The sequence below is a fragment of the Pezoporus flaviventris genome, unplaced genomic scaffold, assembly GCF_033815535.1.
Source record: "Pezoporus flaviventris isolate CSIRO_AGI_PZ_B2104156 unplaced genomic scaffold, CSIRO_AGI_Pfla_v1 ptg000018l, whole genome shotgun sequence".
Classification (NCBI taxonomy): domain Eukaryota; kingdom Metazoa; phylum Chordata; class Aves; order Psittaciformes; family Psittacidae; genus Pezoporus; species Pezoporus flaviventris.
Window position 1 is genome coordinate 5355986 of NW_026892566.1, and position 12671 is coordinate 5368656.

The 12671-nt window shown below is 38.9% G+C and overlaps 1 protein-coding gene across 3 annotated transcripts in view; it reads right to left on the reverse strand.

Annotated features, from left to right (window-relative positions):
- The window catches only part of SVEP1 (sushi, von Willebrand factor type A, EGF and pentraxin domain containing 1), a 131106-nt gene that overhangs the window by 98483 nt on the left and 19952 nt on the right, over positions 1–12671 (reverse strand). For all 3 annotated transcript variants that reach the window (XM_061455121.1, XM_061455120.1, XM_061455122.1), the window contains exon 3: positions 12277–12453. In XM_061455121.1, coding sequence (XP_061311105.1) covers positions 12277–12453 — 177 coding nt within the window. The remainder of the gene's footprint in view (positions 1–12276; positions 12454–12671) is intronic.

Consider the following 12671-nt stretch of genomic DNA (forward strand, 5'->3'; position numbering starts at 1 on the left):
CTGAGCTGGAGGCAAATTCTTGCCTGATTTCTTCCACTTTTGCAGACTGTGAACCATTGAGAGACGCAAGCGACAAATGCCAAACGACCTCTCTGACATCGGAATGTATCAGGCACTACACTTTCTATTTCAGTGTAGGAAGCCTACCAAAAACTGACCTTAAAAGTAGTGAGAATCAATCAGTCTCTAACATCACTGGGTGTAAGCGGCGAGGAGAAGCAAACAGGCCAACCCAATAGGGGTGATAAGCAACTTCTACTTTATTTGTGACGCAGTTCACACATATATAGGAGTGGTATTCAGCCACTCCTTCTTGGCACAACAGTATTGGTTAGCCCCCACAGCTTCCTCCACATTCTCCTCCCAGGTCCGGTCTCCGGCTACCTGTGGGGGCTACCCCCTGCCTTGCTTGCACAGTCCTCCAGAACTCTATGGTCCTGCTCTTAGAGTCATTCTGCAACAACTGGGAGTGAAATTTAAGACATTACAGACAACTTTGTGAAGCATCTCATTCACAGACCTTGTACTTGTCTGTGCTTTTGCCTTGAGGTAAAATCCAGACAAGTAACAGCTGTAATGCATCACCTGCATCTTGGGGGATAGGTAAGTAAAAAGAAGTGGGGAAACAAGAAGACAATAAGGGGCTTCCCAGATGTTTTTAAAGTGCAAGTTGCCTTTCTGCCTGTGACACAGTGAAAAGGGCCCAGACAGCTACTGAAAAACTGCGACACCTAGGCTAGGAGAGCTGTTATTATGGATGAGGACTGACAAGGAGCGTTGCTCCTAAGTAGTGGAAAAGGTACTCATGAACCCCCAGCTACTGGTACATTAAAGCGATACTGGCAGAGGGTGCCTGTGTGTCTGAGCCAGGTCTTTCTCTGTCCATTTTTTTATGATCACATTACTTCTGTTCTCATGGGTTTGGACTGTGGGCACAAAGTGAGCTACTGGTCTGCCTAAAAAAGACATACATGAATACAGCCATACATGCTGAAATCAAGTCACTAGTGAAGAATCCTTGCCTCTGTGTACTCCTGTGCCACAACCTAACAACCACTCTTGCACTGCCACTGGGACAGTTCCGTGAAGTGTTTTTGGCTAACTGTGAAAAATATGGCTGTTCACCGAATGCCATGTTTTAAAAAATGGTGTTGTATTTTGTAAGGTATTGTGTTTTGAATTTCCATTCAGAAATAAAAGAGAGCAAATTTTATATATGTGTGTTACTCCTCTACAATTCACAATGACATAGAAATTGAAGGGATTTCCAACTGACTGCACATTTGATCCTTACTATGTTGGGGCAAAGGCTTAGACTCTGAAAAGTGGGGAATTGGGTATTTGCATTTCAGGTGATATTCTTTGACAAGCTGACAACAGAAATAGGGCTAGAGGATCAGAGCATATTTAGGTAACAAACTAATGTATGTCACAGAGGCACAAACTAATGCCTCTGTGACATACATAATAAGGGAAGTCCAAAAGAAACACCAGCTTAGCAGGTCTTCTGGTGTATAACCACAAGGTTTGCCAAGTTACTTGAAAGAGTCACTTCTGCAGCACTTCATATTCCTGCAGGCAAACTTGTCTTCCATACCTTCTGTCTTGAGACCTATGGCACCTCTGTGCCACAGATGCAAAAAAGATGCAGATTTAAACTAGTTAGCTGGAGTACTTCTACACTGGCCTGGACTCTCAAAGTGAGCACACACGCTGTTGCTGCTGTTAGATGCATTGGGCTTGTCTCCTATAATGCTAAAGTTAAAGTAGCAGGATTCAACAGACTGCTGCTCCCAGGCCTATGGAGGCTTCACATGATGCTCTGAGGACAGCAGATGGACAAAGCACGAAATTAGGGAAAGGGAGAGAAAACACAGGAACAGGTCAACATTTTCATTCAAAACGCCAGGGAACAGACATTAAACTCAGAATATAAATATGCCTTTAAATTAATGTGACTTATTCTCAGCCTGTGTAGATGTAGGTGTTTCTGTGTTTCACAAGAAACCTGATGTTTCCTGTGTCTATGTCTATCTAGTTTTTAACACCACCTATGTATATGTCTAGATAACAGTTTTTCTGGGGGAACTCGGAACATAGCAAGCACTTTTCTGCCATAAAAGCTGAGCTAAAGGGCAGCCTGACAATAGTAATAGAAATGTTTCACTCTGGGCTATTTTGCGAAGCCCTAACCAACAAATGGGCTGGAATTAATAGCAATAATCTGTGAAATCAATGCCAAGCAGCATTAGCAGCCACAGTGTAGGAAAGCTCTTGTACTTTATCTTCTGACATCCTTGTCTGAGAAACAAACTACGTGCTACAAGGAGATGGAAACACTGTATGGCTATTTACTACGGCATTCACAAGGGTACATCTTTTAAACTTTTTGGGCCAAAAATCTACCTTTTTTTTTTAGCTATCACCAGAATGTTTCTTTAGCTCTCACAAAAAAACCCCACAAAACAACAACAACAAAAAAACAACAAACCACCCAGCAGATTTGCCTCCTGGTCAAAAGAAGGAGCCAGATATTGGGTTCTTGCAATAAGGTGCAGCTCTGTGTAAAATCAGTACAGCTGTACACACCTACACAGATGGCTATTTTGCCATTCTTCTATGCTTTACACTAAAGAAAAACTGCCACTTAGTGCTTAATTTTATTGGGTTTTGTTTCAAACCTGTCATGCCCATACTATAACTAAATGATGTAACTACAATTAGACTATTTGATTAACTACATTACAGACTCTTCTATAAAATTAATCTTTCCCAACTCCAACCTCCCCGCTACCCCAGGTCCATTCATTCTTCCCTTTCTCGTGGAGAAACTTCATATTTAATAAATTTCAGCCTAGGGAGGAAAATTCAACTCCTCAAACTACCTTCAGATGTCAGCTCTACTAAAACATCTGCATTGGAAATGTGAGTTGCTGGTCTGGCTTTATTTTGCATGGTAACAAATTAAACCCTAGGGTTTTGGCCTGAAGAGGTTCCCATTTCTGTGCTGAGTCCTGATTTCTGTTTTCATCAAAACACCAGCAAAACCAGGAGAAACCAATTTCCTGTTTGATGGAACTGATCTGTGGTGCTGCTTTTTCATTCCCAAGGGACACAGCCACACTCCACGATGCAGGCAGCACTGTTTCTGGGTGAGAAGGTTGAGCCATCTATAGTAGGTTTTAGAGTGACAGAAGAAAACAAGGCTGCTGTCAAGACAGCAGACCAAACTGCTCCCATCCCTTCTGGCTGTTGAGTATCTGGCAGATAGATTAAGATCATCATAAAGTGTCTGCAAACTATTTGCCCTAATTCTGCTCCAAGATGAGGGGGCTTTTGCCCCCTCCTCATCATGGTGCTTTTTCCAGCATATTCTTCTTGCTGCTCACTGCCTTTTCTGGAGTGATACTAGAGTCTGAAGTACTTCTGGACCCCAGTGGCTGAAGAAACAGAGAATGTGCACAGCAGGAGGAATTGAGGAGCATAGCTGCAGAGGACTGAGGGAAAGGGCTTCTTCCCTGGAAGAGATTGTGAAATGATCTGAAGAACCTGCCAGATGATTTTCCACAGAGAAGTCAGCTGGACAGGACTGGAAAGGAGAGGCAACAGAAAAGCCATCTCATCCCTTCTCACTACTGTCTTTACTCTTTTATGATGGTAGCAGCCAAATGGACAGAATGTAGTGGAAGGCACATCTATATTGCTTCTCAGATAAATATCCCTTGAAAGACTTTGTTCAGGTCAAAATCTGCAAATGTATGACTTACCTAACTGTATGTTACAACATGATGAGCTTTGTGCACCTTTGCTTCTGTATCTCCCTTTCAGTAAACCCAAGGTAACTACGAGATGACCATCTCTGAACACATGCAAAGTGATGCAAACTGCGTTTTATATAAAATACTTGCTTCAGATTGGAAGAGATGTAGATAATTTGTCTAAAATGTCGAAAAGAACAGTACTCATTCTTACAGAGAACACAATCTGCAGTATTCACTGGACTGGGTAGAGTGAATATCACAGCATAAGGATTTTAAAAAATAAAATGAAAATATTCCTACACTCTGTTCAACTGGAAACTGATTCTGAGTGCCAAGAGTCAAATTTGTTTGACTAAGTTACAAACACACCATTACGATCCATCAAAACCCAAACACAGTCACAGTGACTGCCAGATTTAATCACATTAAGAGCACTATGCTCCAGTCTAGTTAAATGAATCAACTTTGACAATTTGTGGGAGCAATTTAAGGATGCTAGGAGTCCCGATAACTGCACAACCTCATAGGCACAGGCTCTAAGGCTAAACCTCAGTTAACTGTAGCATGAATTACATCCTGGAAATGACTTTCATACTTGAAAGTGATGCTTTGGAGCCTTAAAGAGCCACTAAAGATAAAACAGTTAATTAAGCTCCAAGTCTTTTAACCTCTCTTACAATTTTTGTAATTAAAACTCTTTGCTGAATACTCCCATCTTATTTTATCACTGATGCACCCTTTCAAGAATTGTAGTTTTTTCCTCTCTAAGACAAGAGCTGCTCACAGAATGGGAAGATGCCTGTTTTTAATTTGTGAAACTGGCAGAAGTTCAGGAATAATAAGTGTGCACATGTGTCCACGAAAACATCCTGGCTATGTGTTTCTGAAAAGGTAGTAAAGGCAAGATGACACCATGTAATCCATAGGGGTAAACAAAGAATGTTAGAGTAAAAACTGTTTCATTAAGGGATTCAATGGACAGACAATTATTCGAGTAAGTGCCTGGTATGATGAAAGTCCCAATCCTGAAAATTATTCTCAAATCTGCAAGACCAGTCAAAGGCTTATCAAAAGCCTATGCTAAAATGGTATGAGCCTTAATTGTGACTTAATTAAGACTGTGACAACTGGCTGACGAGTGTTTCAGGCAGCTAAGGAAGACATGTTCAGCACAAAGTTTGTAAACCACCACTTCACCAGGGACTGCACAGCTGGAAGAGGAAGTTTTCAAAGCATAAAAATCTCAATGAACTTAAGAGAGCCTGCTTTTTATTCTGTCTAGAGACTCAATGCAAAGCTCAGGCTTAACAGTAAAGGTTTTACAGTCATTTAACTAAAGGCTAAACCTAGCTGGTGCTGTATTTACAGTTGGAACCTTCTTCATAGTGGTGGCTGTATGCAATGGTTATACCATGACTAAAGGACAGCTTGGGTGCTCCAGAGAGAGCCTTAGTCTGATCAGCCTGGAGAGCTGGATGCTATTCCTATGTCTATTTTTATTCAGAGCACGGTTTCTGCTTCTCTCAAGCCCTCCAGATGGCTGATTTTTCTCCTTGAATTGCACATACGGGTGCTGGCTAGAGGTTTTATTTTCATGACATTCTGAGGTGACCAGGACAAGTCACTTTCAAGACAAGGAAAAAAGGGTAACTTGTGCATCACGTTCCAACTTTTCATCAAATTTATTTCAGAAATAGCTCTATACTTAATAGAAAAGAAAGAGTCTGTTTTGGCACAGAAGCTTTTTTCTAAAGACTCAGATGATATCTAGCTGGAAAGGATGAGATGTTTTTCAATACTGCCTACAGTCATAGAAATACACCTCTGTTTCCTGGTCTGCACACGTAAAATTGAATGTGGGTTTTCACCTTCATTTTATAAGAGTTTCCTAGAAATGGTGCTGATATACACAGCAAACTTTTCTTTTGGTTAGTTTTAGGGTTTCCTTCCTCTGCTACAGTTCAGTTTTAAATGCAAAGGAAACAAGCTACATGGTACAGGGGTAGAAAAAAATCTATACCAAGGAAATGTCATTATCCGTATTAGCTATTGTGTTAATTTTTTTATTTTTCAACAGAAGATGTATGTAAATTGACACCTCAGGCCTGGAGAAGAGAGAAAAAACAGTCACTTACTTCCAAGGACTTGATCCAAACTCATTAATACCACTGAAAATACTCTTACTCACTTCAATGTGCTTATAAAAACTATAGCTATGACTAAAAAAACACCAGTAGCTGCACACCTCACTTATTTAGGTGAAAAAACTTGTTTCAAATCCACCAAAAAAAGCTCCTTCTTTACAACTTCATGAGGAAAGACACTGGTTCAATGGTAAAACTTTCACATTACTGTGATGGCTTGGACAGGTCACTGTCTTAAGAGTTTTTTGGACAGGCTGAATCTTTAAAATTTCACTTTGGAAACAACGAGGTTTACATAATCTCAAACAAAACAGCAATCCCCTACCAAAACAAAGGAAAACCCCCAAGCAAGTCTGCACGATCTGTACCAGTCTGAGTTGTGAATACTTAGATCCCAAAATAAAGAAAATAAAATCCCAATTTCCACAGGGCTTTTTTCCTACTTATAATTATAAAACGTACACTTAAAAGAAAAAAATGTTTTGCTACTGTTTCCCTTCAAAGGCTTCACATGGGGAAAGCAGATCATAGAGGTTTTACAGTATCATAAGAAAAACTTCAGTAATTGACAAAATCTATGATCACTTCATACGGACTGTGCATTAGGAACCTTTTCGGTATCACTTTCTGGGTAGAAGGTCAGAAGGCTTCAAGGAGTAAACTCAGCAAAAGAAATTCCACTGCCAGAAATGCCCCATCTTCATAAAGCAGGTTGTACAGGTGGGAAACAAACTATTTTAGTGTCAGAAGCCATGTAAAATGCAAGCAAAACCATGGTAGTGACACACAAACTAACATTCACCTCTGGCAGACTGATTCCTACAAAAAAAAGAAACCATCCTGACATGAAGATTTTACTGAATTATGCTGAAAATGTATGCTTTTAGACTGCCAAACCAAAGAAATTTATCTCTATTTTTTTGCTCCACTTTGAAAAATCTTGCAGCATCCCAATCCTTCATTCACCCAGCCTTTGTTTTGCTTCCTATAGCAACAAGCAAGAGAATCCCTACCTGAATTTCCAAAAGCAAAGCAGGAAATAGTGTGCTTCGGGGACAAGTTTTTGAGATAGCAGATTTCAACGTAAAGAAACCTCTGCATGCTTCCAGATGTATTTATTTTCCACACAAAATAACTGTAAATGCCTTTTTCTTCACTCTTTATGCAAACAGCAATTATGAATGCTTTTGCATTATTTTTTTAAGTCATAAGATTTTTTTTTAAATATAATTAACCTACTAAACTTCCATAGCCTTGTCTGTAGCACTTGCTTCCCATACAAACCTTCTTTATCCACTTGTCTTCCAGTACCTCCAGTGGAAAACCAGATCAATTTACATTTCTCCTGTACTTACTCATCATATTATGATATCCTCACTAGAAAAACACTAATTTACATTTCTTCTGCACTTAACGGTCATGATGTTCTGCTCAAATTGTCACCCATAACAAATCAAATAAGATTTATAAGAAACAGAAAAAGTACACAGAATGACAGCAAGGAATGTTTTTGCCAGTATTAATTAGGCATCAATTCACTGTTGCTTAGTCATGGGTATTTTGCATTCTCCCTCTTGCTTTACATCCCTAATTTCTTATTTGCTCTTCTCCTTACGTGCCAGTGAGTCATTTTAACACAGTATACTCATAACAGAACCTTTGCATATTATCACTTACAAAAAGCCACTAAAGAGAGGCTGCAACAGAAGAAGCCTCCGCTTGGGAGAAGCATTATTTAAACAAATTACAAATAAAAAGGGTAAAATATACAAAGGAATCTCATCCCCCAAAGGGGTCACAGAATGGGGCCTATGATTAGAAAGGTGTTAGGCAAAAGGGGAAAATCACTAACAGGACTCTCCAGTCAAGCTCTTTGTCTTAACAATAGTTAAGTCCAACTGCAAGTCTCTCCAAATTGCTCAGGTTTTGTAAGCATTAATTAAGCATGTACATCCTAACTTCCTTGCTCAATTATAATCCAAGTTCTTCCAACGCATCCTTGTTTAGAAGTTTTATTTGCTTTCTTCTTTCTGGTAACCAAGACCTGCAGCTTTATGTGGCACAAGGTAAGACACTAGTAACCATTTTGCATTTTCCTCAAGGAGATTCTTCAATTGCCAGTTTTCTGTAGGCCTCAGAAGACTTCTTTCAGTGATAGCTATGGTAGAATTAAAGAGTATTTTTCTGATTTAGAACTTAAAAACAGAAGACAGAAGAGGAACCAAAACAAACTCCTGTCCAGTTTTAAGAGGTGGATTTAATAGATGAAAACATGAAATGGCACTGCCAGAACCATTACAAGCACTTGCTGAAGAGTACAGCCTATGTTATGATATGTGTTGTAAACTCTGGATGTCTTGGGGCTTAGAGGGATCTTGTAAATTTAGTTAAAATTTCTGCGTACAGTATGACAAATGTAGAATGGGTGCCGGAGCTTCATTAAGCCAGTAACTCGTAAAGGGTAGCTAAAGAAACACCTCTGAAAAGGAATATTAAGAAAGGGTGACTCAGCTTCCAGCATGATAGAAGCTCATATAAAAAGGAAGGGAGGAAAGACACAGGATGGCAGAAGAGATGTTTAGCTTTCTTCGACTAAGCCATAGGAATCACAGCTGGAATTAAGATTCTTCCTGTCTAACTAGAAAGCTATTAAACTCATGAACATCAGGTTTTGTTTCTCATTCTCATACAAACAATATTGAAAACCTCATGGAAAAAAATGCTCAGCTGAAAATGGGGTCCAAAATGCAAGAAACCACAAAATGTGAATCTTCCCTGCCTTGCTGGACCCAACATTACCTCGAAGTTTGAAATCTTTTCAGTAAATATGTTCTGAATTACAATTTGTTAAAAAAAGTAAAATTTTCACATGATTTGAGTTTTCATTTAAAAGCTCATTATAGATGTAATCCATGTGCTGTTCTGCAGGCAAAACTGTTGCTCTAGTGGCTGTGCAGATGATAACTGATATGCTGTATACTCCTAAATCAAAGCATAGGTAACCAAGTGAATGCTCATACATGTGGTGACATTCTACACTTCAATAATTATACCCAAGTAGTGGACCAAAAATAAACAAAAGAAGAAAGAGTTAGCATATACTAGAAGTATTTCATTTACTAGTTCTGCCCTGCCAGCTGCATATCATGGATACCTTGTGCTGCAAAAATGGGGTCCACATGTTAGATAAAAGAAACTAGTGGCTGTAAGACAAGTTTCCTGACCTCAGTAACGGTGGTGTTCCTTGGGAGGTACCTGATGAGATGAACATGGTGGGTATCATCCTTCGGTTGCATCATCATGAATCATCATCCAACCCAAGAGCCTATGCCAGGGGGGTTGGAACTGGATGATTCTTAAGGTTCCTTCCAACCCAAACCACTCTATGTTTATTTTTGCTGAATTCTGTATTTTTGTCTGGTCATCTCTAGTTTGAAACGTAACATTTGCAATCAAGGAAAGGAAGGAGAAGAAAAAGTGAAGTGCTATTGAAAAGGAGGTGTTTATGTAGTCTTAATACTCTTAATACTTGTTCTACCTCTGTATTCCTCTTCCTCCCTTCCTTTCTCGCAATTGTCGCAGATGTCTCTGGCTGCATGAGGCTCCTAGTATGGGCCAAGAAGCTTTTGTTTGGTTTGCTTTTTAAAGTACGAGAACAGTCAGTCTGTTCTTCCTTCTGTGGCACATCATCAACATTACAAAGAACAGAAGGTGGACATTGAAGCCAATTTCTGCTTTTTGGCACAAAGCCTGTGGCTCCTATTTTGTTCTACAGAAGCTTTCTAGGGTGTCTCAGGTAATTAGGAAAGTAAAGAACTGTTACAATTTTTGCATAGTTATTCTGATACCTCACATTTAAAACCATAAACAACAGTAAAGTGGTATAATGTGTAGGAACATGAGCATACCAAAAATAACATCAGAAAATAACCAAATTAGTAACAAGAACAGATGTGCTGCAGAAGAATAGTCTCCCATCTTATAGAGAATGCTTTAAAAAAGCCTTACTGTATTAAGTAAACATAGGCTAGTAGAGTATCTGCAAGTTTAACCAATCAAAAGCTAAAAGGAGTCCAATTAAAATGTAAGTCCTGTCGCTGTAAACTTGCCAAAAGTCCTTCTCCACATTATACATTGAAGAAAAGTTAAGATGTGTTCCTAAGATTCCTTATGCTTTACAAATACACAGCTGTGCTCAGCTGGGAAACGTTAAAAAAAAGGTTGGAATCTTTTTCAGAATAAAAGATTCCAAAACATGCTGGTTTTCCTTTAAAGAACACGTTGCCTTTTGTTTCTGTCTGTCTTAAAGAAAAATACAATAGCTGAGCAGCAGACATATTTCAAAGAACAAGCTTGAGTTACTCACATCAACTTCTTCCTGAAATATATGTATATGCATCTTCAGTTATCTTCACATATGTACCAGATGGCTGCAATTATCAGCTTATTTGCAGTGTATTTAATACCAACCCCTTTTATTAGAAGCACCTGCTGATGATGTCAGAATGAAACCTTCCTCTGCATTTGCAAAGTACAATTTAAAAAATGGTACTTTATCCTTCTTAGTGAGACATGAAAGCTATGCTCACCCCATCAAAAGATCTTTTCATGTAGAAACGGTAACTCTAAAACGATTGCTATCTTTAGGAACAGCTTAAAACAACATTAAATGATACAAGCTACAGACACCAGCAGAAATGCTGTGTTTAATTTGTTCAATAGCTTACTAGTGCATTGGAGGTGGAATAGGTTACTAGTGCACTTGAAGGGGTAATAGGTTACTAGTGCACTTGAAGAGAAGGAAATTTACTTCAATTACAAAAGAAAAAAATTACTATGAAAATATTATTTTGTCTGAACCAAATTAGAATTACAACTGAAAATAAGCAAAATAGAAGCGGATCTTCATTCACTTAATTTAGCACATAAGGAAGCTGCACCCGCTCACATAAACCAGAATTTTGATCCAGTGTGCTGGTGCTGACATTAATTACATTCCTCTACTCACGTTGCACTGAAACGCCACTGAATTCCTGCTTACCTACTTACCTTAATACAAGACAAAGAAAAGATGCTCCAGAGGTACAAGGGGAATTAAAGGTGATAATTGTCAGGAAGTATAATAGTACTGGTCAACTTCCCAACACAAACACTGGGGTATCTCTGATCCTGCTGTGGTGACAGACGTGACTTTTCCCTCATCATGTGCTTATCATGTCTGGATCCCTCAGTGTATCCTTATAATCCTCCCTGTACAGGCACACAGCCATCACAGTCTCCATTAAACCTTCTCCTGAAGTTCTTCAACTTCTAGTCACAAACTTGCCTGTGTCTGTTCTCTGAACAGAACTACCAAGTCTTACAATTTACATCAAGAGACTCTCTACATGTAATGAAAATGACATTTAAAAAAGCAGTATGGCCCTCACAAACAGCTATACAACCATGGTCTATATATCCACTGCAGTTAGTTCAGGTCTTATGAGGAAAAAACTCAAGAGATCTGTTACCTGTAGAATATAACTGAGAATGCACAAATACAAAAGGATGAATATAAATACTGTATTTTCCTTCTCATTGAGAAATACTTGATTTTAAGCACTCCTTTTGTCCAGCTCACATAACAAATTTAAGAGTTCAGATACACCCTAACAATTTGAAACTTCTGTTCTAGAGAAATCAACAGGGTTGGATAAAACCTGCATACCTTCTCTGACCATTAAGAGTTGTATATTGTTGCTATTTCAACTGTAGACTTTGAATTCATACTCATAACAGGACACATCCAAAAAGCAGTAACAACAACAATCTCAGCAAGATGTGATAACAAGTTTCTATTTAGTGACCCACAAGTCTTTTTCCTCCATAGTAACTGAAAGTCAACATGAGAGAATTAAAGAACATTTAGTTTACTGGAAGCTTCTCCAAGGATTTATCCTGCAAAGGTCCACACATTTAGCCCCTGTCCAAACAGGAAAGTTTATGAAAGTTCAAAAAGTGGTCAGCAAAATTCACAAAGGAAAAATTTACTAAGAGCATTTGAGTGCAAAAACACATTACCTCAGAATCAGTAAACTCTACTGACAAAACTGTTGGTGAGCTGTGTTTTAGGCTCTCACAGTTTTACTGTGTCAGAACATTTGCCTCTTTCCTGTGCATTTCTTTTGGCTACTGCTGGAGACAAGGTACAAGACAAGTTTGACTGCTAGAGCTATCCTATGTCTTCAGTCAGATAAGAGTTTTTCAACAGCCTCAAATGCATTCTTATCCAGGTTCATAGCCATAACCCAAAACAGCTTTTCACTCCCAACTAGATTAGCCATGAAATCAAGCCACAGAGAGAAACCCAAGCACTAAGACATGAGACTCACCTGTGCATTCATGTTGTAGTCCTTTCCCATAGTATCCTTTTTCACAGATGCACTCAAACTGGCCAGTGTGAGTGCCGCATTTACAGCTTGCCATGATGTCGCAGCAGTTTTCATTTGCCTCACAGAGATATGAACAGTGCGAGATATCTTCTTGGATATAGCTGCCAGAAGGCAGGTCTGAAACAATTTATTTATCAATTATTTATAATCAATTTATTAAAAAAAAATCCAATCAAAAGTCCTCCCACAGCCTCACATTATGTTGTTAGTGAAACATTTCTTAATCACCTTAGATTCCAGCTCTAGCACTAGCAATGGCAACATGAAGCAGAGCCTTACTATATTCAAAATGTAAAGAAAAAAAAATTGGTGTTTCTATTCCTGTAAAATGCTCA